Raw genomic sequence first — 27,852 nt, 5'->3', positions numbered from 1 at the left:
CTAAACTTCAAACATTTGGGTTTTCAGATTGGTTCAACCAATAAACAGTTACTTAGTACAGAATGCCTTGATGAGAACAATAATGATAGAAATTTGGCCAAAATGCTCCCCTGCCAGATTCTGTACTAAATAAGGTAACTGAGTTCCATAAAACGATGAGAAATAGGTAACATTTTTCATTTTGCTGTCGTTTCAAAGTAATGTGAAATTTTTTATTTATGAACAGAAATCTCCAGGTATATCAGTAGGGTATATATGAACACTTCACATTGTTTTGTTAGTAAGCATTCAATTTAATTCAAATGAGTCAAAAAATTTTAGGTACCTACTATCTGTCTGGCACTGTGCTGTTTGGTGGGTATGCACAGATGGAAGTGGTCCATTCTTGGATCGTTAAGAGCTTTGGGTTGGTATTTATTCATCCACTCTCTTTTACCAGATCTCCTTGTAATGGGGGGGGGGGGGTGCGCTCATGTGTGAGCCCTGCTTCCACTGGGCTTGACCAGTGTGTAACTGTGTAACTGAGGGCTAAGCTTGTGAAAGGAAAGGAGTTATATAACCTTAACCACAGCCAAGCTGTAAGCCCATATTTGTAATTTTTTTAAATTTATTTTTCTTTCTCTTTTTAGGGAGAGAAAGGAGAGATGAGAAACATCACTTGCAGTTGTTTCACTTCAGATATTTATTGATTGCTTCTCATACATGCCTTGACCAGGGGGCTCAAGCCCAGCCAGTGACCCCTTGCTCAAGCCTGTGACCTTAGGCTCAAGCCAGAGAACTTGGGCTTCAAGTCAGTGACCTTTGGGGTTAAACCAGCAACCTTGGGATCATGTCAGTGATCCCTTGCTCAAGCCAGTGACCCCATGCTCAAACTCGCAACCTTGGGGTATCAAACCCCAAGGAGCCTTAGCATTCCAGGCCAGTGCTCTGTCCACTGCACCACTACCAGTCAGGTGAATCCATAAATCTTAAAAGCCCAGTTTATCTTGGTCCTGAGATCAGTACTATTGATAACTTAATCACAAGGACTATGTTTTAAAAGGGCCATTCACCTCTGGGTTCCCGGAACGCCCCCTGTGTGACTCAAGGAGTCTCTCTGAGCCACCTTCCTCACCCACCCCAGCCCTGAGCTACTCCATGCTCTTGCACTCCAGTGGTTACAGGAGCAGAAGAGGGGGTGGGAGCTAGAAAAAAGTCACAGAGCAGAACTCTTAGCACCGTTTTGAATGAGATTTCCATCTTTTCCTTTTTGTTCTAAGTAGTAGTAAGAACCCCAAATTTTTAATTCATCCGGCACAGGAATTTTAAGGGAGCCAAGAACCTGGGAGAATTATTCAGTGACCATCTCTGCCCACTCTGCCATTTCCAGGCCTCGACTGGACTGTGTCTAGGAAGACAGCAGTTTCTCTTTGTACAAGTTAAAACAAAGCAAAACCTAACCTTGTCGGACAGATTTGTCTGAGCAGTCACCTGTTTTGTTGGGACAATGGTGAGCGAGGTTGTAGGTTATCTAGCCATCAGTTCAGACTGTTGTGTGTGATTAAATCTGGGCAATGTGAGAGAGGCATATAACGTTAGAGGCTAGTCTTTCTTTTTCTTTCTTTCTCTCTCTCCTTCCTTCCTTCCTTTCCTTCTCTTCCTTTCCTTCCTTCCTTCTCTCCCATCCCCCATTTTAAGCAAGCTGGCTGAGAACTCTGTGTCCTCTACTTCAAAGGGCCAGTTGTCTTATTTTGATGTGGGCAGATTAAGAAGTAGGCTTTGAAAAGTAGACTTTCTTTCTTTTTTTCTTCTTTCCTTTTTTTTTTTTTTTTTTTTTTTGTTTAATCTTTTCTCCTGGGATAGCTTTCAGAGCAATATATCCAAGTGTCAGTGAGGGGGTTCTGACGAGCATAGATTCCCAGACTCTCAGCAGGATCGTTCTCTAACAGAAATATAAAAGTGAAATATTAAAAACCCTGGAACGTGAACTCCATCTGCAGAGTAGCCAGTGTCTTGCCTGCTTGCACCATGGGAAAAAAAGGTCTCCTTGAAAAAGGAGGGAGGAGAAAAAAAGTGCTTTGAGTAAGAGGTTTACAGGTTTAGCAGAGCATAGTAACATCCCCTCAAAGAAGTGGGTGTTGCTCTGTGACCCCCCAAAATGCTTCTCCTTTGACTCAGCCGCCAGAACACTCACCCGCCCCTGGCAACACACACCCTTTTCACATGCTAACTGAGGCGCCTGTGATTGGCTGAACAATAAGCTGGTCACACTTGCTAAAGGCCTGCCATCTTTCACACAATTAGCCAAGACACATTAATCAAACTGGCCGGGAGCTGGGGCTGTGCACGCCTCCTGCAGTGGGGGAGGGGAACAGTTTTGGTGATCCTTAGTAAGAGTCCACAGGAAGCAATAATAAAGGACAGCATGTTAGAGAGGATTCTATCAGAAAGTCTAAAAAGATGAAAACCCCAACTTATGCCGTCTCTGTGAGGCACTGTGTTTGTGGCCCAGAGGATCCCAGAAGCTCAGAGCAAACTGGATATTGGTCTTAGCTAAAATCTGCTTACATAAGATAGAAGTGTGAATTTAAAGAGTGGACCCCATGGGCATTTTTACAAAGCTTCCTTGCCCTCTTCCGTTTCCCCCTTTCCCCCAAGGAAATGCACTCAGGGGTCCCTTCCCTTTTGAGCTTCAAACACTTTGGGTCCAACTGGAACCAATAGGAGTAAAGCATATATAAAAAGTAGAGAACAATTTAGAATCAATAAAGAGAAGATTTTTAACGGGCAAGGTGTTGTTTCTAAACTAAGTATTTGGAGGACATGCAAAATAGTTCATTTTTGAGAGAGAAAAATAAGTTAACATTTGTGCTTTTAATGGTAATATCTTCTGGCTTTTCTCTTCCAAATTTCCTCTAAATAGATTTTCCAATGGTAATCTAGAGCTAATAAGATCATACCTTAGAGTTTGCTACAGAATCGTGTAAGGCTTTTAAAAGACTCAACTAAATATTTAGACATTTCTCAGCTAAAGTAAACAGAGGCCTTACTCCTCTGGAGGTTGTCCAGTCACCATCTCATTAGATGCAAAGATCCTGTGATAAAGAAAAACTTTTTTTCTGCCCACATGATTGCAGCCCAGTTGTGGTTTTTAATGTGTTATTGATTGTTTCATCCAACTTCTTTTGCTCCACTCAAAGGGTCTGTCGTGGCTCTGTTTGCTTCCTTAAACATGGTTTTTGAAAGCACTCATGCTGTGTGAGCTCAAATCCTAGCATTAATGTACTGCTGGGTTCATTTCACCACACTCAAAAGCACTGAGTTTAAATCCCTCTCAATTCCATTTGAGGCACCAGAAGACTTTATCCTTCTCCACTAATGGTTCCAAGTTTACATCTAGATACTGGGGTCAAGGACAGGAGAGGATTTAGAAATAACAGTGCATGACATTAGTCAATGCATTTGCCAAATTGGCAATTAGTTCCTGATGTGCGTGCAAAGCATCTTAGTCATGTCTCTTTGATGCTTGTTCTCATTGAGAAGGGAATAGAGTCCACGGAGGCCTTCAAACTTTTAAAGAAATATCTGCTGAAAATCATGCCTGATTTGTGACATGAGCTCAGCTGCAGGGAAACATTAGGGATTATCCTGGTTCTCTCAGCCCCAGGAAAGAACGCTGCATGCTGCACATGGGAGGATTTTCCACTGGAGGAACTCAGTGGAAATCAAAAGGCAGGAAAGCTGTACTAAACGCACTGCAGGGACCCAGACTCAGATGGACTCCTAGTTATTTTCAATCTGCCTGCTTTTTCAACTTTTGACCACCAGGTGGAAGCAAAAAATAACAGGGACGAAAATAACAGAAATGCTGACGGACAGCGTTCTAATAGAGCAATGTGGCCTTTCTCTTGTAATGTTTTATTTTGACTTGAAATCCAGTGTAAGAGCGTCACTTCATCTGCCACCACTGTGGGACAGATAATGATTAAAATCTAAAATGATCTTTGTCCCTGTTGGGATGATAAAGGCCTACCACGCTTTGGGCTCAGAAGGTTGTGGACATGCCTTTGTGTGTTGTGATTGGCATCAGCCTTCTCTCGGTGACGGCTTTAGCCAAGGGAGTTATTCAGTGGGCTGAGCTAAGGGTGGGCTGAGCTAAGGGGAAAGACACTGATAACAGAGGTGTTAACTATGAGCATCAACTCTTAACTCTCACAGGGACAGCCGGTCACGCTCCACCTTGTACTCCCTGGGGGCACTTGAGGAAGTTACTTATCCCCACTTCCCTAATCTGCAAAATGAGAACAATCCTATCATTGAAAAAATGTTTCCTATGTGCCACGCACAGGACATACATAATTGCTAATCCTTACTACTGCCTGCCAGGGTCCTTGCTGGTGGGAGTACCACGATTTTACACCAAGAAGCTGAGGCTTTCGTCCAGGTCCCCACAGAGGCATTTCCTGCATTGGCAATAGGTCAGTCCACAGCCACACCTTGCGGTGTCCCTGTGTCTCATTTTGTGGGGAGGTTCTGAGAAATAAGTGAAATTGTTATTCTGCATCTGCCATGCTACCTAAAATTTTCTGAGATATAATTGACATTGTATTGGTCATAGGTGTACACATAATGATTTGATATATGTATATATTGTAAAATGATCACCATACTCAGTCTAGTTAACATCAGTCACCACACATGGTGCCTAACTTTTAGTAGGTGCTCAACAAAAGTCAGTTGTCATTCCATTTTTTACATAGTGTGGAAGTTCATGGAGCTGCTCAGTGACTTGCCAAGGTGCCGCCTCACTGACAGATGTGTGAGAATTGATGTTACAGCCTGTTTCTTTGTTTCACTCCCTTGCATTCTTGGCTTCCTTCCAGATGGCAGGCACACCTCCCAGCTCCACAACTGAGTTTTGTTTTGGCCTAGATCAGTGGTAGTCAACCTGGTCCCTACCGCCCACTAGTGGGCATTCCAGCTTTCATGGTGGGCGGTAGCGGAGCAACCAAAGTATAACTTAAAAGATAGATTTAACTATAGTAAGTTGTTTCATAAAGATTTATTCTGCCAAACTTAGTGAAAGTCTGACATAAAGTACTTAGTAAGTAATTATTATATGCTTTAACTTGCTGTGACTCTGCTTTATAAATTTTATAAAGTAAAATTACTTCCCTACTTTATAAATCACCATTACTGTGGAACCAGTGGGCGGTTAGAAAATTTTACTACTAACAGAAATACAAAAGTGGGCGGTAGGTATAAAAAGGTTGACTACCCCTGGTCTAGATGTTGTCTGACTTTTCACACCCTAAGAGCTGACCTACAGTTCTCAAACTTCTACCTAAGTCAGTCTGAGGGCCTATTAAAGCTGTCCTTGCTGGTGAAGGCTCCATTCTGCTCTCCCTGTTCCCCGCTACACACACACACACACTGTTGTGAGAAGCCTGCCCACTCTGGCCACAGGCCTCTTCCCTGGGAGGACCCTTATTATCCACATGCTCCATATTGGGTATCCACTAAAGATTACTAAATCACTGATAGCATTATTAGTATTATCATTGTTGATTTCACCCAAAACATGAACAGAGTGCTGAAGTTTTCTGCAGAACAAACCTGACCCCTTTTGCTGTTTCTAGTATTTTACATATGCCCCTTAACTGGCACATAATAGTCATTAAATAGTTGTTACCATATTTCCCCGTGTATAAGATGCACCTTAATTTGGGGGCACGAAATTTGAAAAAAAAAAAAAAAGTGTATTACATAAAGTTATTGAACTCAAATTTTATTTATCATAAACTTCATACAACTCCTCATCCATGCAAAAAAGCAGGCAATGCAAGTAAAAAAAATCTACAACCACTGTATAAGACTCATCCAGTGTGTAGACCCCAAATTTTTTGAAAAGGGGTGTGTCTTATACCTGGGAAAATACATGTAAATTAAATCAATGACTAGAAATAAGAGAACCTAGGTTCTTGTTCCAACTGTACACTCTCGAACTCTAAAATTCCTGTTCTGCCTGCTTTGCCAAGAAAGTACATATAAGTCATCATTCACCTTATTACTGGGTAGTAATAACTACTGTTATTGAACACTAACTATGAGTCCAGTACTTTACATACATCATTCTACTTTGATTTACAACAACCCTATCAGATGGGAGCAATGTTCCCATCCCAACTTGATAGATGAGAGAGCTGAGGCTTAGGGAGGTATGTATCTTGCCTAGTGTCACCTAGCCAGAAAGGGAGTGACCCAAAATATCCAGACCTGTTGGACTTTAAGGTCATGCTCTAGCAATATTCCACATTACCATCCAGCCATCAAAGGGCAAATATAATGATTTGGTAATGAAACAATGATGTAGACTGGAGACCAACTAAGAACACTTTTCCAAGTCCATTTCTAAATGATTATGTCTTCCAACCAGACTTGATTTTAGAATCTATGGGCTTGGTGACATGTTTCCGGGATGTACTGTGAGTGGAGCCTCTACCCGGAGACTCCAGCAGCCACCTCTGCACCCCCACCCTTTGCTCCAGCTTAATGAAGCCACAGGCGTTCACTGAATCTGTGCCCCGATTGGGCTCGTTACTGTCGCACTTTTGGAGCTGCCGAAAGCTCCTGGGGAGTTACTATTAACATCTTTATTAACCCGCCCCCAGACAGTCAGTGAAGTTCATTTAGATACACAGTCCACTTTGATCTTCATTAATAGTTTCTTCTCGTTTCTTCATTTATTTTTAGTTTCTCATCTTTAATTTATTTGGTGGCAATTATTAGTTTTTATTGAGGGGGCTGAGATGATTAAAGTAGTTAAAATTAGGAAAAATTGCAAATGAGTGAAAGCAAGTTAAACAAAAAAAAAAATTTTTTTTTCAACTGAAACCCTGCTATGTTCCTTCCTAGTTCAAGAAAAGGAGCCTTAAGTTTCCAAACATCATGGAACTGGATCAAACCAGTGGCTCCTTCCCCATCTTCATGGCCAGTTCCTTATGTCATTGCTGTCTGTAAGACATAGAGCAGAATACACAAGCGGGCTTTCTTGAGTTATATTTTTGAAGTTTAGTGTTCTGGCTGGATAGCTCAGTTGATTATTGTCTGGAAGCATAGAGGTTGCTGGTTCAATCCCTAGTCAGGGCACATACAGGAACAGATTTTCCTGTCTCTCTTCTGCTCCTTCCATTTCTGTCTCTAAAGTCAATTTTTAAAAAGGCATAAGGTTTACTAAATTTATTTCATTTTTATCCAAGCATCAGTTGTTTTATTTATTCAACAAATATTTATTAAATGCTAAGTGCTGGGGCTGGGAGATTCAAAAATAAGTAAGACATTGATACCTGCCTTCAAGGCATACAGTGTGGAGGGGGGAAAAAAATAAATAATACAATGTGGGAAGTATTCATATAGCGACACCCCCTGGGGACTTCTAGGAACTAGGAAAAAGGTCCCCTTGGTTTGTTTGGAGAATTTAGAGGCTGTTTGAAAGAGGCATGAGCTGGGTCTCAAAGATGACTAACTGGGCTTTTTCCAGATGAACAAGAAGGAAAGGACATTCCCAGCAAAGGAACTTGACATAGAGACATAAGAAAGCTGGTACATTTGGTAACATACCAAGTAGGTAAATTTCTCAGGGAAGCTAGAATGTTGGTTTTGTGGTGGGCCATTGCTGGAGATTAACCTGGGAGGGTAGATAGGGACCAGATGGGGGAAGTGCTCTGTAATCCTAAAGATTTGGACTTGTTTAGGAAACAAAGAGAGGCACTGGATGATTCTTAGCAGGGAAGTGATGTGGCAGGATTTAAATTTTAGAAGAAATTGCTTGTAAGACAACAGGTAGAATCAGATTGGCCAGAAGCGATGTGACAATGCTCTGACTTCTAGATGACAGAGAGGAAGTCTCAAGTAGAGTCCTGGCCATGAATAAGGAATGGAGGGGACAAACCTAAGAAGCATCCAGGAGGTAGAATCAAGGGGAGTTGTAACTGATTGGGTTTGCATTGTGAAGGGAAACCTGTCTGCAGTAGGTGAGAGAATGATACCACCATTCATCCACACAGCAAATAAAAGGGGGAAGAAATAGATTTGTGGAGAAGGTAATGAGTAGAAGAAGGTTTAGAAACTTTGAGATTAAGGTATCTGTGGGGCCACCAAATGGAGATATCCAAAAGCAATTAGAAATACAAGCCTGTGATTATAAGAGTCCAATCTAGGATACAAAACTGGAAATCACTTGCTCAAAGTGGTTTGTAAAGCCCCAGGTGTGAATTCCGTTGCCAGAGGGAGAGTGTGTAGAGAAAGAAGACTATCACAGAACCCTGAGGGACCAGTACTAAAGATTAGGCAGAGGGGAAAGGGGTCTTTGCAAACTGAGAAGGAACAGCTGGAGGGGCTGGAGAAGACCAGGGGATGATGATGATGATGATGATGATGATGATGATGATGATATACTACAGAAATCATATGGCCATAAGATCTTTGGAGGAAAGGCCAAGTACCATGTTTCTGTATTCCCAGTGCTGAACCCAATGCCAGCATGTGGTGGCCCTTAAACATTTGTTGAGACAACAGGGAAATGGTAAATGTTAAATTATGCATTATTAAATACCATAAACACCAAATGGCATGATCAAGCTATAGCTCAAACATCATTTATGGGGGTGAACAGACATTAACCTGGTACTGCCCTGGGGAAAGAGGAGATCCCCTCCACTTCTTCCACCCACTCACAAGGAGCAAGCCCTGTCTTCCCCTTCCTCTACTGAGACCATTACCTTAGGAGTAGAATTCAGAAAATGGGATATTTTCTTAGAATACACAGAAAATTTTGATGAAGGGTGACAAAGTGATAAACCACAAATATGAGTTGGAGTGCCAGGCTCAAATGCCAAGGAGCACCCTCGGGGAGAGCATTGCCACTGGCATCCTAATGATACCCAAACAGAAATCTAAGGCCTGGTAATGCAGAGCATCAGAAGAGCCCTGTTAAGACTCCTTGAGCCCAAGACTAAGGAAGCTTCCAAGCCAGGTACCTGGGGAAGAGGGCAGTGAATGTATGTATTTGGGATGGGGGCAGGCAGGGACAGGAGAAGAGCCACAGACTTTTGTGGTGCAGTTTTAAAGTTACTGCTTGAGATAGCAAAATAGTGCTAACAACATTATCAACTATTTAAATATATGGTATCTCAAGAATGCATTGTATTTGGGAAATTCCAGAGGTGTAGTTCAGTAGACAGCACTATAAGATAACCTTAGGGAGATTGTGGCAAGATGTAGTAACTAGAAAATGTTTTACCTTTAGGTAAGACACAAAGTGGTCCTGGTGTAGTTTTATCAATCAACCAACAAATCTCTGTTGACTAAGATGACTGTTCACAAAAAGAGCTTTCTCGAATATTTATGAAAAAAATGCATTATTTGACTATGGTAGCAACAGTTCTGCCATCATTTAAATTTTACTCTATTTAGTTGGAAAATTTAAATGTTCAGCTTTTCAAGTTTCCTCCTGCAGCTTGCTTTTTTCCCCCGACCTTGAAATCCAATTGAACTCCAGTGAGAATTCTTTTTTATTTTATTTTCTTTTTTCTGAAGTGAGAAGCAGGGAGGCAAAGACAGACTCCCGCAAGTACCCAACCGGGATCCACCCAGCATACCCATCAGGGGTCGATGTTCTGCCCATTTGGGCCATTGCTCCGTTGCAACCAGAACCATTCTAGCGCCTGAAGCGGAGGCCATGGAGCCATCCTCAGTGCCCAGGCCAACTTTACTTCAGTGGAGCCTTGGCTGTGGGAGAGGAAGAGAGAGTCAGAGAGGAAGGAGAGGGGAAGGGTTGGAGAAGCAGATGGATGCTTCTCCTGTGTGCCCTGGCAGAGAATTGAACCGGGGACTTCCACACACTGGGCCAGCGCTCTACCGCTGTACCAACCAGCCAGGGCCCAATAAGAACTCTTTTTTTAAAGAGAGCTGCAGAGGGAGAAAAAGCTGGTAGAATGATTTACCATAATCTTCAGTAGGAGGAGGGAAAAAAACTGCCTACAGACCTATGATTTTTTTAGAGGCTCCTGAAACCAGAGAAACAGATCACTCTTGAAATGGTGCTGTGTACAATGCCTACATGTTTGTGGATCATTCTCTCATTGATTGCTTGTAGCTTAACTACTGGGGGGAAATCAGTGAGAAAGAGGAAAGGTTATTCAAGATCAGATTATCTGCGTAAGAGTGGGAAGGTAGGCCGCAACAGGCATTGGGCTTCCTTACAGCAACCTGAGTGACCCTGGACACATCAATGCCTCTATCTCAGCTAATGCAACTACAAAACAGATGTGGGAAGATAGTCAGGCACAGTGTATGGAAGATATAGCATCTCAAGTTCAATGTTCTTACATTGCCTCCTGGCACAACTCTTATAAGGTCATCCTTCACTGGTATATTTATGTGAACTGATTCTTCCCTTATCAGGCTTCCTCTTTTCCATCCTTGGAAAACATATTATATCTGTCAGACACTGTGTTCTGCAATTTTTATAAACATTGATTAGTTGAATTCTCCTATAAAGCTCACTTGAGGAAGTGATCCTCAGAGAAGTGTGTGGGAGTCACTGGTGAGTGGTCAACCCTGCCTTCCTTGCTAGACTGGCCTCCTCTGCCTCACTTAGCACCACACTGCAAACATCTAGAGACTATTAAAGACAATAATAACAACAAGACAATGGACCATGCTGGGCTTGCCCCAGGCATGGTGAATCAGACTCAGGGGGTGGAGCCAGGGCTTCCTTCCATTTCAAAACTCTCCCAGGTGATGGATGCTAATGTGCAGCTTGGCTTGAGAACCACTCTGTTAGACCAAGCAATCTCTTCAAAATGAGAGGTAAAAACAAGAAGAGAAAAAAGAAAATAGAATAAAACTAACATTTATTTGAGCCCCTACTATACATCAAGTGTGTAATCTTATCTAATCCTCTCATACAACTGGGAAAATTATTCCCATTTTATAGATTTGAAGACTTTGGAGTTACTTAATTACAGAGGTTAAGTAATTTACCCCAAATCACTGAGCTCATAAATGGCAGAAAGATGATTTGGAATCCGGGGTTGTGTTCATGTTACTACACCACCTGCTAGGAAACATGCCTCTGGCCTGCACTGGGGACTCAAAGGAAATCAAGTCAGGCTTATAAGAATTTGAGCTTGGGACACATTAGAATTCCAGTAGAATGCAACAGAAAGTTATAGAATGTTTCCAAGGAGAATGGTAAGGCAGAAATAACGGAGAGAGAAAGCATGCTACACCAAACAAGAGAAAGAGACAAAGAACAGAAGCAAAGGGTAAAGAATTACTTACATGAAACTGACTATCCTAAGTCTCACAGCTATGCAGGAGGAACTAGAATCATCTCCCTTCTGCAGATGGGAAAACTGAGGTTCAATGAGGTTAAGAAACACCCTCAGGATACACAGCTATAAGTGGCACAGTGCAGATTTGAAACCTGGGTCCAGGGTCCTAACCACACACCCAGTTTACATTGCCCATCACTTTTCAGTGAAATAGCAAGAGGAGAAGCAAACAGGAAATACTATGTTTAATACTCTGGGGCAGGCTCTTCATAGCTTAATGAATCAATGAATCCAGTGAAGCAACTTGTTCTTGTGAAGAGAATACGACCTCCAACTTGAGTCAAGAAAACAGGTTAAAGATACCATGCTTATGGTCTCAGTGCAATGGAAGTAGCAGTTTCAAACCCTAGGTTTAGTGTTCAAACTCTAATTCAGTTTATTCCAAAACCATGTTCCACAAGAACAATGCTAAAGTTAGAAATTGTATTAAAATACATACTAAAGGCCAAAAACCACAGTACATTGGGCTCCAAGAAGGGAAAACAGAACATTGTAGAGTATTGAAATGAATTTTGTTATGTTGATTGGAAATTGGGATATGACCAAATGAGGAAATATTTTAATTTTGTTATGGTCGGGAAAAATTGTAAATAGGCAGCAGAAAGTGATTTGGAAATAAAGATTAGAAACAAGTGTCAGATATTTTTATCTTTACTGGTTATTTGAATTTAGGAACAATCATTTGAACAGAGAGTAAATAACCTGTATATACAAGTGCTTCCCTTAGTGCCCACCTAGGACTATAAAACGCCAGAGTGGTTCACATTTTATTGCATCTGACCTTGAAAACTCAGCTTCAATCACTTTCTTCTTTTTTTAAAAATTGCTTTTCAAGAGACAGGGAGGAGGGGGAGAGAGATAGAGAGAAGCATTCATTTTTTGTTCCACTTACTTATGCATTCATTGGTTGAATCCTGTGTGTGCCCTGACTGGGGATAGAACCCAAAACCTGACGTTTGGGGATGACATTCAAACCAACGAGCTAACTAGCCCAGGCCTTCAATCACTTTTTCTTTTGTACCTTCTTTTTCTTTCTTTCTATTTATTTATTTAATTAATTAATTTATTTATTTTTGTGAGAGAGGAAGGGAAAGAGAAAGGAAAGAGAGAGAGAAGCATCAATTTGTTCTTCCACTTAGTTGTGCACCCATTGATTGCTTTTCATATGTGCACTGACCAGAGCTCAAACCATTTCGCTCTGGGATGACGCTCTATCCACTGCAACAGCTAGGGTTCATTCACCTTCTTTAACCATTCCTTTCACTCTACAACTTTTGGATAAATTTCATTTTTAACTAAAATTACTTTTGAAGTTTCAAAATAATGTGATTTTTAAATTTTATTTAGAAAATTAACTTTAACAGGGTGACATTGATCAATAAGAGTACATAGGTTTCAGGTGAATATTTCTATAGCATTTGAACTGTTGATTATGTTGTATACCGATTACCCAAAGTCAAATCATTTTCCATCACCTTGTATTTATCCCTCTTTACACCCTTCCCTTCTCCCCCTCCCCCTCCCCATCACTCAAGTCCCCTTCCCCCTCCCCCACATTCTCTACCCCCCTGGTAACCACTTCACTTTTATCTATGTCCATACGTCTCAGTTTTATATCCCACCTATGTGTGAAATCATACAGTTCTTAGCTTTTTCTGATTTACTTATTTTACTCAGTATAATGTTCTCAAGGTCCATCCATGTTGTCATAAATGTCACTGTGTCATCATTTCTCAAGGCTGAGTAGTATTCCGTTGTATATATGTACCACATCCTCTTTATCCAATCCTCTATCGAGGGACACTTTGTTTGTTTCCATGTCTTGGCCACTGTGAATAATGCTGCGATGAATGTGGAGGTACATGTGTCTTTACGTTCCAGTGTTTTCAAGTTTTGGGGGTAGATTCCCAGTAGAGGGATTGCTGGATCATATGATAATTCTATTCTTAATTTTTTGAGGAACCACCATACTTTCTTCCATAATGATTGTACTAATTTGCATCCCCACCAGCAGAAAATGAGGGTTCCTTTTTCTCCACAGCCTCTCCAACACTTGTTATTATTAATTATCTTGTTGGTAATAGCCAATCTAACAGTTTTAAGGTGGTATCTATCTCATTGTAGTTTTGTTTTGTTTTTTTTTTCATTTTTCCGAAGCTGGAAACAGGGAGAGACAGTCAGACAGACTCCTGCATGTGCCCGACCGGGATCCACCCGGCACGCCCACCATGAGGCGAAGCTCTGCTCACCAGGGGGCGATGCTCTGCCCATCCTGGGCGTCGCCATGTTGCGACCAGAGCCACTCTAGCGCCTGAGGCAGAGGCCACAGAGCCATCCCCAGCGCCCGGGCCATCCTTGCTCCAATGGAGCCTTGGCTGCAGGAGGGGAAGAGAGAGACAGAGAGGAAAGCGCGGTGGAGGGGTGGAGAAGCAAATGGGCGCTTCTCCTGTGTGCCCTGGCCGGGAATCGAACCCGGGTCCTCCGCACGCTAGGCCGACGCTCTACCGCTGAGCCAACCGGCCAGGGCCTCATTGTAGTTTTGATTTGCATTTCTCAAATAACTAGTGAAGATGAGCATCTTTTCATATACCTGTTGGCCATTTGCATGTCCTCTTGGGAGAAGTGTCTGTTCAGGTCCTCTCCCCATTTTTTAATTGGATTGTTTGCTTGTCTGTTGCTGAGCTTTGTGAGGTCTTTATATATTTTGGATATTAACTATTGCAGTGGTTGGCAAACTGCAGCTCACTAGCCATATGCAGCTCTTTGGCCACTTGAGTGTGGCTCTTTCACAAAATACCATGTGCGGGCGCTACCTTGATAAGGAATGTACCTAGTACCTACCTATATAGTTTAAGTTTAAAATTTTTGGCTCTCAAAAGAAATTTCAGTCATTATACTGTTGATATTTGGCTCTGTTGACTAATGAGTGTGCTGACCACTGCTCTAGGTTGTTGAGTTTGGTGGCATATAATCTTTCATAATATTCTACTATGATTCTTTGTATATCTATGATGTCTGTGGAAATTTCTCCTCTTTCATTTTGGATTTTGTTTATATGAGTTCTTCCTTCCTTTTCCTTAGTGAGTCTAGTCAATGCTTTGTCAATTTTATTGATATTTTCAAAGAATCAGCTTTTTATTATTTTAGGTTTTTCTAGTTTTTTCAAATTCTTTATTTCATTTAGTTCTCCTTTAATTTTTACTATGTATTTCCTTTCTTCTGCTAACTTTGGGTTGCCTTTATTCTTCTTTTTCTAGTTCCTTATGGTGTGATGTTAGGTTGTTTACTTGGGATCTCTCTTATTTCTTGATATAAGCCTGTAATGCTATAAACTTTCCTCTTATTACTGCTTTTGCTGCATCCCAGAAATTTTGATACATTGTGTTGTCATTTTCATTTGCCTGTATATATCTTTTGATCTCTGCTTTTACTTCTTCCTTGACCCAGTCATTTTTAAGAAGTGTGTTGTTTAATTTCCACATTTTTGTGGGTTTCTTTCTTCCTTTTTACAGTTGAATTCTAATTTCAAAGCCTATGATCAGAAAATATGCTTGGTATAATTTCAGTCTTCCTGAATTTGTTGATGTTAGTTTTGTGGCCCAACATTTGGTCTCTCCTTGAGAATGTTCCATGCACACTGGAGAATGTATAGATATAATCTGACGTTTTGGGATGAAATGTTCTATAAATGTCTATTATGTCCATTTGGCCCAAAGTATCATTTAAGGCCGATATTTTTTTATTGATTTTCATTTGAATGATCTATATAAATCCATCAATGGTATGCTGAAATCTCCAAGTATGATTATTTTTTTGTTTGCTTCTATTTTTAGATCAGTTAGTAGATATCTTATATATTTTGGTGCTTCCTGGAAGTGTTATACCTTCTTGATACAGTGTCCCCTTTATCATTATGAAATGTCCATCTTTGTCTCTGGTTATCTTGTTGTCTTTAAGTCAGCATTGCCAGATATGGGTAGGGCTATACTTGCTTTTCTTTGGATATTATCATATTTGCTTGGAGAATTATTTTCCAACCTTTCACTTTGACTCTGCTTTTGTCCTTGCAGCTTAGATGTGTCTCTTGAAGGCAGCATATGGTTGGGCTTTGTTTGCTTTTTTATCTAATCTGCTACTTTGTGCCTCTTTATTGATGATTTCAGTCCATATACATTTAGGCTAATTATTGACACTTGAGGATTTCCTATAGCCATTTTATGTTTTGTTTTCTGGTAGCTCTGTGTCTTGTTTGGTTCTTTTTTGTTTCTGTCAGTTGTATTGTACAATATTTGTTTGGTGGTATCCCATACTTCTTTCCTGTTTCTTCTTTCTTAAGCTGTGTGTTTCAGTAGTGGCTTTTTTGTGTGGGTGGTTTCCATTAGGTTAAGAAGAAAATGTTCATATGTACAGGAGTCTTTTGTCATAAGAGTGCTTCTGCACTCCATACTCCTTTGCTACTGCAGATCTTTATCCTCTCCCCTTTTATGTTATTGTTGTCACAGATTATTCTTGTTTTTATTGTGAACTTGTTGGAGCTTTTACTTGTAGTTTTGAATTCTTTTATTCTTTGTGTCTCATGGAATAACCCCCTTGAGTATTTCCTGAAGTGGGTGTTTTCTGGTGATAAATTCCCTCAGCTTTTGTATGTATGTAAAAGTTTTTCTTTCTCTTTCATATTTGAAAGATAACATTGATGGATATAGTCTTCTTGGCTGGTAATTCCTCTCTTTCAGTACTTTGAATGTTTGTGTCCACTTTCTTCTGGCTTATAGAGTTTCTGCTGAGAAGTCTGATGATAACCTAATGGGCTTTCCTTTATATTATGTTATGGTCTTTTTTTCCCTAGCTGCCTTGAGGATTCTTTCTTTGTCATTGATTTTTGACAATTTTATTACCATGTGCCTTGGAGTAGGTCTGTTTGGGTTGCAGTAACTCGGCATTCTGTTTGCTTCATGGATTCAAGGCTCTAACTCTTTCCATAAGTTTGGAAAATTCCTATCAATTATTTGTTTGAATAGGCTCTTCGTTCCCTTCTCCCTCTCTTCTTCTTCTGATATATCTGTTATTCTTATATTGCTCTTTCTGATGGAATCAGACAATTCTTGTAGAGCTCTCTGGTTTTTTTTTTAATTTGTGAGTCTCTCTCCTCTTCTCTCTGTAACATCTCTAGTTGCCTGTCTTCAATGTCACTGATTCTTCCCTCTATCTGGCTTGTTCTATTAGCTAAACTTGCTACCTCAGTCTTCAGTTCAGATATTGAGTTCTTAATCTATTTTTAAAGTTTTAATCTCCTTGGTGAGGTATTCGTTTTGGTCATTAATTTGTTTTCTGAACTCATTAAGTTGCCTATTGGTGTCATCTTGCATCTTGTTGAATATTTTCAGAACTTCAATTTTGAATTCTCTTATCATTTAACTCCAGGGCTTCCATGTGATTGAGATTTTTTTCTGGAGATTTTTCATTTTCTTTCTGAAATACATCTCTGTCTTGTGTAGCCATGTAGGCATTTGATTTCTTCTTCCTTGGTGGCATTTGAGAGTGGTATTGTTAAGAACCCTAACAAAAAAGCAACTAAAAAATTGAAACATTAAAAAGAAACACTATAAAATATTTTAAAATTTTGATAAGAAAGATAATAGAAAAGAAGATTGAAAGCAAAGAAATCAAAAACAAAACACCCACAAAAATACAAGAATAAAAATATAAAAATTTAATGGATGAAATTCAAAAATGAAAAAAGAGAAAAAAGAATAAGAAGGAAAAAAGGAAAGAAGGGGGAAAGAAAAGAAAAGTAAATTTTGGTTTTGAGAGGTTTCTTCCAGTAGATGTCTCTGCATTACAACTTTTAGCTCTGTGAAGTTCCTGGGCTGTCCACTGAGATGTTGCTGTCCCAATGATGTAGGTGGGGCCACAGTCACATTGTTGTGTGGAGCATGTTGTTAGGGTTTTACAACTTCAGCTTTACCACTTCAGTTTTCCAGTTTTATGGCTCTAGCAATGGTGAGCTCAGGCTTCTGGGCACTCCTTCCCACATCTCAACAGACCTGGGGACCAGATGCAGAGCACCTCTGTTCTTCAGGAGAGAGAGTAGCTCTAGAGAGCTAGCTATGGGGTTTGTCTCTGCCACTCTCCATACCGCGAGGTGAGGGAGGCAGGATCTGGGAGGCTGGGGCGTTGCACTTTAGCGTTCTCTGTCTCTGCTAAGTGCAGGCTGAAGGCAGACCGTGGGAACACTAGCCGTGACCCAGCACTCTGGCTGCTTTGGTTTATTTCCCCCTCTGCCCCTCTGTCTCACTGCTCCTCTTGGCAGAAGAAAACCCAGTCACTCTGAGTTTCCATCTCCGTACTCCTCAGCCAAAATTCTGAGAGCCCAAGCTTCCATCCTCCTCATAGTCCAGTAGAGAAAAAAAAGTCATTCTGGGTTTGTCTCCTACCCTCTCCAAAGCCTACCACGATTGTGTTCTATCTTCAGCCTCCCTTTTCACCCCATCCCACCTTTAGTCCATCTGGTGCAGGGATTCTTTCAGGCACACCTGCGAGCCCAGCTAGGGTTCCTTCACTGCATTATAGTTGTTCAATTTGTTGAAATTTCAAGGGGAGAAATCAGAAGTATCTCTCATACTGCTGTTACTCTGACATTATCTGTGATTTTTTTTTTCTCAAGGCTGCTCCTGGCTCTGGGGACAGTGGGGGAGAGGGAGTTCTCTGTGATTTTTATTTAAAAAATAAATTTAAGCCCTGGCCAAATTGCTTGTTGCATCACCCTTTCTGATGTGCAGAGGTTCCTGGTTCCATCCAGGTCAGGGCACATACAAAGACACATCAGTGTTTCTGTCTCTCTCTGTTCTGCTGTCTATAAAATAAATGAATAAAAATTTAAAAAATAAATTTAAGAAACTAAACATAGAAGTTAAAAAAGGAAAGCCCTGGTGTAACCACTATCACTGTCTGCTGAGTCATTTTCTGTGTACATATAGGGATGAATTTGCCAGCATTAGCAAAATTGTTTTTTTCCCAACTACAATTTAATTCTTTGTTGGGTAAACAGTCTTGCTGTATTCCATTCCTGTAGGATTGGAAAGATGAGATCTTTTAGAATCAAAACAATACATTTCAGGTCAAGAAAAGTAGAAGGCCAAAACATCATTTTAAATGAGAGCTGCACTATTTCCATTCTCATTGGAATGGGAGGTAGACGGATTTGGTAAGGAACATCAGCTTATATCCTCTGCCGCTTCTTTTATGGCTCTTCATAGAGTAAGCATTTAATTAGTATTTCCTGAATGAATGAGAAATTCCTCCCTTTTATGGTGGTTTTATTTTGGGCTAAATACTGTCAATATAAGAATAATAGAAACATATGTCCACATGTAAATGTTGTAAAGAGGGCTCCAAAGAAAATAACATTTTATTATCATCCATTTTGGATCATTTAAACCAGGATTCACTTTATTTTTTCTGTGACATATAAAATTAGCCCTGTTACTTCTTACCACTTTGAGACTGTCACATCATCAGTCACATGACCTTTCATGTGAGTGAACTTTATTTTCAGAAATTAATTATAAGCTCTGAGAGGGTGGGGAGATTTCTTTTGTATTCTGCCAGCCCTTGGTACATGCTCTGCACACAGTAAATGCTAAACAAATGTTTGATGACTTTACTGAATATTGTGAATATATTCATTTGCTAGGGCTACCATAACAAAGTACCACAAACTGGATGGCTTAAACCACAGAAACTTATTGTCTCACAGTTCTGGAGGCTGGATCTGAAATTGATGTGTCGGCAGGATTGGCTCCTTCTGAGGGCTCTGAGGGAAGGATCTGTTCCATGCCTCTCTTGTGGATGGCTGGCTTCTCCTTCTGTCTCTTCACATTGTTTTCCCTTGTATATTTCTGTCTCTGTGACCCTTTTTATGAGGGCACCAGTCATATTGGATTAAGGCCCACTCTAATGACCTCATCTTATCTAATTATATCTGCAATGACCCTATTTCCATATAAGGTCAAATCCTGAGATACCTGGGGTTAGGAGTTTAACATATGAATTGGAGAGGGGGGCACACTTTAACCTGTAATGGTGACCTTAAACAGAATCCTAAAATATTCATAGTAAGAAGGGACATTAAACATTGTTCATTTTGCCAACCTGATACTTGAATTTTGTCTTACTCTAAACCAAGAACATTTAGGATATTGATATTTTGGGAAACAGGATTTTAGGGTTGCTTTACTGTTTAACGTGTCTGTGTGTGCTTTTCAGAATGGTTCCCACTGCCTCAACCTCAAAGTCTTCAGAATGTCTGGAACAGGTATGTACCACCTTGGAAAGCTTATCTTTCAGTAGGGTTTAAGGGGACATTTCTCGAGACCTCAGTCCACTGAGCACCTCAGTTTGCAGGCCCTATACCCCAGGAAGATGCCTCTTGGAGAGCCAGCCACCTGTGAGTCTGTTAGTTTTTCTCTATGAACCATTTTACTTTCACTGAGTTTAGTCATTAAAATTGTTTTGTGCCCCTCAACCATGCCCGAGGCCCTGAGAATGAGGGAGTGTTGGCCTGCAAGAAAACCTAGTGGATGTATTATTCTCTGACACAGAGAAGCCAAATAACATCATTGAGTGGCTATTGGGGGGGGGGGGGGCTTGATTCATGGAGGTCATGCTTTCCCAGGCCCTCTCTACGCAGTCTCAGCTCAGACCAGGGCAGACTTTTATTACCAGCTTTCAACAAATCCCTAGTTTCTTTTGCAAAGTAAAACAGATAATAGAGACATTCCCGGAATAGTTAGCTAACTAAGCCGTGCCAGGCAACCTCAGGGCTAAGAAGAACTCAGTGTTTTCGGACAATGACCAATTACAATAACCAGTATTATTTGATCTGAGAGTAATTAGCCGAGGCTCTGTTCTTTTTGCTTCAGTGAAGAGGCAAAAAGGGCAGTGAGGAAAACATCAGAGACAGGGGAAACGAGCTCAAATGTCAAAGAAAAACACTCGCGCAGGTGGGGAGAAGGGGAAGAGATCCCAACTGAACGTTCGAATGTTGTTCTTCCCTGAAAATGTGGTGGAGTTTAACTGAGCCAAATTTAGTTTGATATCTCCAGACTCCATGTTCATGTGCTTCAGAAAGCCTCCACGTAGAGTGACTGTTAGAGCACAAAGAGCAGAATAGGCTGGATCACAGAACTACGGGATTAGCAAAGGATCTCTTATTGGGAGGGACGCCCCCCTCAGGGGCCCCCACTCCACACTTATCTTCAAACTCACTGTACCACCTGAAAGTCCCTGTGGTTTTGGAGGTGGGCTCCAGAGAACTGCTTTTTATCTGTCTTGCAAAATGTACAAACTTTCTTTTGCTAGCATAGTCAGGCCCACTAACCCCTAGCTAGACATATTTGTATTTTAGCACTGCCTTGTGGCTTTCCTTCTTTTCACTAGTGGCTTACCATTTGACTTCAAACCTGCAAACCACTTTAATACCCTGTCCTGCTGCTGCTGGCACTGTCGCAGGGCAGAAGAAAGCACCATTAGCCTCCTGCTATTGTCCCACCAGTCCTTCCTTCTAGGGCTGAGTAGGGCTTGAATTAGCCGAATATCCCTCTGACTTTTCTGACCACACACAACGCCCAGCGCTTCTGCCCTCGCCTGGCTCCCAGCAATACCTTTGTCTTAGCTCGAACTTCTGGCTTCTCTTCGCTCAGATCTTCGGAACACAGAGTAATGTCTAGAGCCGTGCAGTCCAGTCCAGTAGCCACTAGCCACATGTGACCATTTAAATTTAAATTATTTAAAATTCAGTTGCTCAATTGCACTAGCCAGATTTCAAGGTCTCTATAGCCATATTTGAATAGTGGCTCCCCTATCAAATGGGGCAGAAATAAACTATTTTTTATCATTATGGAAAGTTCTATTGGACAGCACTGGCCTAGATTATCACACAACACAATTCTTGGCTCTGGGAAGAAGGCCTTTGGCATTGAAAAAGCATTAATGTCATGTGGAATGTCTGCTATATGCCCAGCAGGGTACTGTCTATATGATTTCATTTATTCTTCACAAATCTCATTCCCATTTCAAAGACAAAGAAACCGAGGTTCAAAGAAGGTAAGTAACTTGGCCAAGGCAGTTAAACTAAGTAAGTGATAGAACCAGGATTCATCTAGCACACGGGACAGTTGGGTCAGGTTGTAAGTGTGAGGAGTGAAGAACAGTGAGAGTGTCACTGGCTTTTCTTTTTTTTTTTTTTTTTTTTTTTCATTTTTCTGAAGCTGGAAACAGGGAGAGACAGTCAGACAGACTCCCGGATCCACCCGGCAAGCCCACCATGGGGCGATGCTCTGCCCACCAGGGGGCGATGCTCTGCCCATCCTGGGCGTCGCCATGTTGCAACCAGAGCCACTCTAGCGCCTGAGGCAGAGGGCCACAGAGCCATCCCCAGCGCCCAGGCCATCTTTGCTCCAATGGAGCCTTGGCTGCGGGAGGGGAAGAGAGAGACAGAGAGGAAAGCGCGGCGGAGGGGTAGAGAAGCAAATGGGTGCTTCTCCTGTGTGCCCTGGCCAGGAATCACTGGCTTTTCTATAAGATTTTAGCTGAAGTGCGTCAGATCTGGGCAGGGTTACAACTGCTCTCCAGGGCCTTTGCCTGGGGTTTGATGGTGACTCGATTAAGGAGGACCTAGCAGCAAGTACACTCTTACTTGTTAGACCAATTGGAACATTATAGCTTCTGATGTTTCTTCCTAAGGTTAGATAGATTTCTTTTTGGGGGGGGCACCCTAAAATTGACAGCATTTAAAAAGTACCCACCCAGCAACAAAAAGGTCATTATTGAAAAAGCCAAAGATATTTGAATAAAGTCTGCAGCTTAGGAAAAGGTATTGTGCCAATATTAATCTTTAGTTTTTGATCACTTGACTGCGGTTAGGTAGAAGGTTAACAATAGAGGAAGCTGGTGAAACACACACGATCACTCTCTCTGCATTATGCCTGTGACTCTCTTGTAAACCTAAAATTACTTCAAGATAAAAACAAATTGAAAAATTGAAGAAAAAGAAAAAAGCACCCACTCTATCCCTGCCCTTTTCCTTTTGCTATGGATCTAGGGAAAAACAACAAAGAGACCAACTGAACTCAGTGACCAGCCTTGTGCTGCAAACAGATGAAGCCCTTGCACGGCAGGCAGACGGCAGCAGCGGCGGTGGGAGAGTTTTATACTCAGACGCGGCTGGGCTGCTGCCCCAGGTTCCTGGGAACCACCAGATTTTACATGTGTGGAGTGATGGGCTGGTTGATGGTGCTTTACACAACCACAAAGCCTGATTTCTATTTTTTTCTCATAGTTTGTGTTTCTATTCTGGACTTCAAAAATTAACTGCGGATGTCCTCGCACCCAGCCCGTCTTTTAGGATCAATTAACAATTTTAATATTTTTTATAGCTTTTATAAGCAGTGGGGCCTGGGGCAACTCAAGCCAGCTGGTATGAATCTGTTTTCCTCACAAGCACAGGCAGGCGCTCTCCCGGGCTGCTGGTGGAAATGGAAATTGTTACAACTCGCTGATGTTCTTAATCAGAAACTCTTGATGTGTTATACATCCTTCAACCTGGGAATTTCAGTTCTCGGAATTTATACTAAGAAGATTATCACACAAGTACACAAAGATTTCTCTTTGAGGATATTTGCCACAGCATGATTTTAATTGTAGCCCCTCACCTCACACCCTAACAAAAAAAGGGGGGGGGGGAGTTTCAATAACTGTCTGGCTATGTAGATGATGGTGTGTCTACATAATGGGAAGCTATGCAGCCATCAAAATTATGTCCTAGAAAGTGATTCCAAGTTCTGAGATGATGACTAAGATAGTCAAGTGGAAAAAGTAGGTTATAACAGCATGTAGAGTATGATCCCATTTTTCTGGTAAAACAAAAAAGATGTCAGCATAAAAATAAAGGACTAAAGGAAAATGAACACAAAAGCAATGGTGATTATATTTGAGTGAAGGAGCTTATCTCAGAGTGATAGACTCCGCATTTTCTAAGTGTGCTACAATAAGTATTATTTTAAAAGTGGAACAGTTCTCAGTTCTTGAAATGTTACTAGAAGCAGAGTTTCATCAAAAGACTCTGTCTTTATTAACAGACTCTCACTAATTGGGTGGGTGGGTTCTCTTCACTGTACAAGATACCCCAGGTATGTTTGGTAGTTAACACCGCAAGCCTAACAAATGCAGCAATACTGACATTTAGCCTTATGGAAAGGTGCTGGTGGGCAAAATAACATTTATGGTGTTTACTTTTCATGCCAGCTTTCATATCCAAAGTAGAAGTTGTAACCAGTGAAGAATTATTCTAGTAGGAGTTGGAGTGGGTCTCAAATTGTAGAAATGGAACAATAAAGGCAGTGATAGCAAATGGCAGAAAGAAGCAAAATGATACAAGCATAGAAGAAAATTAACATTTGTGCCCAAAGAAGCACCATTTGTATAACTGGGGCTCTCTTTACTCATTCCAAATAAGAAGGCCATATGCCAATAGCAAGAGATAACTAGGATGCTTCTCCAGACCCAGTAGCCCTACTTCAAGCTGCTAGTAAAAGGCTTCTATTCAGGAGGGCATGGACTTGGCTTCTACAGGGAAGACTATCATGAAATTGGCTCATAGGAGGAAAATTCTTCATTTGTGTACTTTGCCCTGGTCACTGCCAACTAAGGAGCAGGAGATCTCGATGGTGGCACTCATGTTTGGAGGCAGTGGGACTGAAACAAATCCTAACACCAGTGGAAGCTGTGATACAACCTTGTGGGAAGGATGCCGGGAGCATTATTTCACTGAAGAGGAAAGTCCTAAAAAAGGCCTATATCACCAATCAGTACCTACTCTCCTTTCAGTTTTCTGGCAAAAGTGACCTGTTCTTCCTGTGTGTCCCTTCTATCCCCATTAGCTCCATCAGCTTTTCCTGGCTTCCCCAGCCATCAGACATAAACAGTCTAAATAAAAACGGTATGCATGACATGCTAACACCAGTTCAAAACAGGTCCTGTAGCCTTCCTTATCCAATTAGGTTGCAGATCCTAAGCCTCTTCTGAGGAGGAATTCTTAACAATTCAGTCCTTAGGAGCCAGTGGGTGGGAGTATGCAGAAAGAGCACATGGCCAATTTGGGACAGAAATGCGGAGGTGGATGCTGATAAATGCATTTCTCCCTCCTCACCATTACCACTTATCCACCCACCTCCTGGAAATTCACAAAGTGGCTTCAGGCTCCAGTTCAGCATATATCCCACCACACTACCCCACAGCAAGGGTTAACCAATGACAGTTTTTTCACTAGATTTTCCTTGAATCTCCTTTCAAAGTGATACCAGGCCCTAGTGATTTGTACCAGCTTCCCACTGGAGACCTCATCATTAGTCCTGAAACTCTATACCTGGGCAGGGCCCCCATACCACCAGCCCTATTTCAGGCCACTAGCTACTGAGCAAGCCTCCGCCCTCAGTTCCCTTGTCTCCTAACTGGCCTGGAAATTTGCAAGGACCGAGGATTTGCCATTTTTTTCTTTTAAGTCTGTAAAGCAATTACTCCTGAGTTTGAGGGTAAAGTTACCTGTTTGTAGATACAGTTTTATGTCATGGGAATTAGATACCCAAAAGGTTCTTATGGAACTCTTATGCAAAAATTAGGCAAATTACACCTCTGGGCCCGTTCTTCCGGCTTCACTGCATCATGGAAGGGGCAGGGTATCAGCTCTTTTGTTGTTTCGGGTTTGTGTGTAGGTTTGACAAATAAGCCCATCTAATTTTTCTTAATTGGGGATTTGGATGGCCAAGCAATTTAATTCTGCATGTCAGACATCAGTCCTGTGGTTAACTGCCTCCTGGGATCTGTACAGTTTTCCATCTCGTGGCTTTCCACCTGCAAACCCTTCTGTGGGCTCTGGAGATGGGTGTACTTAAATGACTGGCACTAGATTAGCAAAGACTTTCAAACATTGTAAGTAAATAGGAAACATGAAGACTCACAAGGCCTGGAGGATTAGTCCGGCCACACTCCCCAGCTTCATATCTGGCTCTACTCCCACTCTTTGCCCAGACCAGCCAACTAGCCTTTCGTCCCTTAAACTCACTCTCCTCCCTCCCACCCCAGGATCTGTATGCACCACAGATCTCTGCCTACCTTGCCTTACCCCGGCTCAACTGCTGCTTCCCTGACTAGCTCCTCCCACTCTTACTTAGTCAGGTATCTCGGCCTTTTTCTTCACAGTTGTATTTATGCATGTGTATGATAATTTGGCTCCTCTACTAGACCAAGCTGCCAGAGGGCAGGGTCTTGCCTGTATCTTGCAGAGCCAACCATCAACTAGCATATAGTAGTCACTCAACTAATGGATTTACTCATCTTTGGATTTATGATTCAACAGAATGTCACGTTGAGGACCTGTCACTGTAATTTGGTTCCTTATTGATCTCTTCCTATGCTCTATCTCAGGGAGAACCAAGAGAGCATCTTAGCTAATAATTCTGGGAGGTGAGTTCCAGAAACACTGTTTGTAAGGGTGTTTTCCACCCAAACTTTGCCCTCCAGAATTGCCTCCCTCCCTCTTCTCCTTCCGGGAGTCTAGGCCTACTGCCCTTGGAGTGTATTTCTAATTAGGCTTTTCTGCTTGGTAGAGGCTGCTATGTCCCTCAAAGAAGAATCCTTAATTATATCTTTCTGCTTCTACAGTTATAATTCTTGGTCCTTTATGTATACATGGTACCAGCGACACTACAAGGCTGCAGGGGGGGGGAGGGCTGAATGATAGAATACTGAAATTCTTCCCCTTCATCTTAGTAACAGGACAGGTAAGAGTTTTGCTGTGGGGGTTACTTTGCCACTTGCCATCAATTTTACTAATCCCAGGAAAATCCTACTTGAAACCCTCTTCCAGCCATCTCCTTTTCTTTCTTTTTCTCCTTTCCCCTTTTATTTTTCAGAAGGGAGGCCTGTGAAGAAACTCTCTTTTTTTCTTTTCCTTTTCCAGGTTGGGCAGAATTCCGGAAGCTGAAGACCTGGCCACGCAAATGCTGAAAGGCTTTCCTCGGGCCCGCGTCTCTGCCCAGGCCGCACTGGTTCACGACTACTTCAGCTCCCTGCCAGCTCAGCTGCACCAACTTTCTCCTGGTGAGTGATGGAGTGTGTGTGTGTGTACACACATGTCGGTGTCTAAGTGCTTCCTCTGGGCACTAGAGAATCCTAGCATTTCCAACCAGAAGTGAGCTTAGAGATCAGTTTACCTGAAAGAGGTGAGCGGGACCCAGTCTTGCTTGAGTGTTGCCTGAGAGTCTGTAAAACTCAAAAGCACTGGTGGGTCGAGGTGACACAGACCTCCTCGCAATGATCCAAGCACATCCCATATACATACTTCCACTTAGAAATTGGATGAGATGAAAGTTGCCTCTGAGTTGTTTACTTTCGCTTGCATCTGCCAGGAGCAGCGAAATCAAAGTTTCTGACAAGCCCCTTCTCTCTTCCCATTGAGAGTAAGATGATAGGTGACACCGATATGTCAGAGAGGAGAGCTGGCCCTGTCTTGATTGGTAATCTGATGCTGCCAAGGGAAGTACCCGGGTGGGGTGCTGTGGGGAGGGGCACGTCCTCCCAGGCCGGACGCCCATGGGAAACACAAGTTACCCTGAAATCAGCTTAGCTGCCCGGGCCTGAAGTCATCCTCCAAATCTGAAATCTGCTGAGGGATCATGTGGCTGGAGCTCTCCTCATGTTTCTTAGAATGTGGCCGGGAAGGGCTATGCGGAGGATGTGGGCAGTGCGGTCCAGGCTGTTTAGGGGGAGTATCCTTAGGTGGGGTTTCTATGAAAACCCCATTTAAATGAAAACAGTTTTTAGAAGTCCTGAGCTGGAGAGAGGAAAAGTAAGAAGGAAGGTCTAGGGGCTCAGACTGGGAAGAAATTATGGGGGTGGGGTAGGAACTTACTGCCCAAGATCCTTAGATATATGGTCCAGCCAAAGTCTTCAGGGTCTGCAAATGCAGCACCACTGTATCTGGGACATTGTCCTGCGACAGTCTAAAGCTCTTAGTTTGGGATTTCTCGAGGTATTTTTATTATTAAAGTGAGTCGTTTAGGATCTCCAAAAATAACTGTAATCAGACAACTGGGGTTAATGTGTCTTACTTAACCCTGTGAGAAGAGTCAGGCATCAGTATTTAGTAAGTTGCCGTGAAGTGTCAAGAACATATTAAGTGCTATAAAAATTGAGGGAGAAAAGAGGCTTGCCCTTGACCTCAAGGATCCTACGGCGTGGGAGGAAAAGAGGGTGAGGAAGAGGAAACAGGGCACCCTCGTACACATATTAGCACAAATCATATCCAAACAGCTACAGTCTGTGCATAATCAACTGCAGATGTTCAGAGAATATGTGTGCGCGATAGGCAATTCTTTGGAGGCACCAGAATAACTCAAATGAGACGGATTAGACTGGA

General features: G+C 41.9%; 1 protein-coding gene across 2 annotated transcripts in view; it reads left to right on the top strand.

The window, feature by feature from the left end:
• CDK15 (cyclin dependent kinase 15) overlaps positions 1–27,852 on the top strand; it is a 102,233-nt gene that overhangs the window by 59,939 nt on the left and 14,442 nt on the right. For both annotated transcript variants that reach the window (XM_066346466.1, XM_066346465.1), the window contains exons 11-12: positions 19,644–19,692; positions 26,395–26,534. In XM_066346466.1, the coding sequence (XP_066202563.1) occupies positions 19,644–19,692; positions 26,395–26,534 (189 nt within the window). The remainder of the gene's footprint in view (positions 1–19,643; positions 19,693–26,394; positions 26,535–27,852) is intronic.

This window comes from Saccopteryx leptura, chromosome 7, assembly GCF_036850995.1.
Source record: "Saccopteryx leptura isolate mSacLep1 chromosome 7, mSacLep1_pri_phased_curated, whole genome shotgun sequence".
NCBI lineage: Eukaryota > Metazoa > Chordata > Mammalia > Chiroptera > Emballonuridae > Saccopteryx > Saccopteryx leptura.
This window is presented reverse-complemented; position numbering and strand designations above follow the sequence as displayed.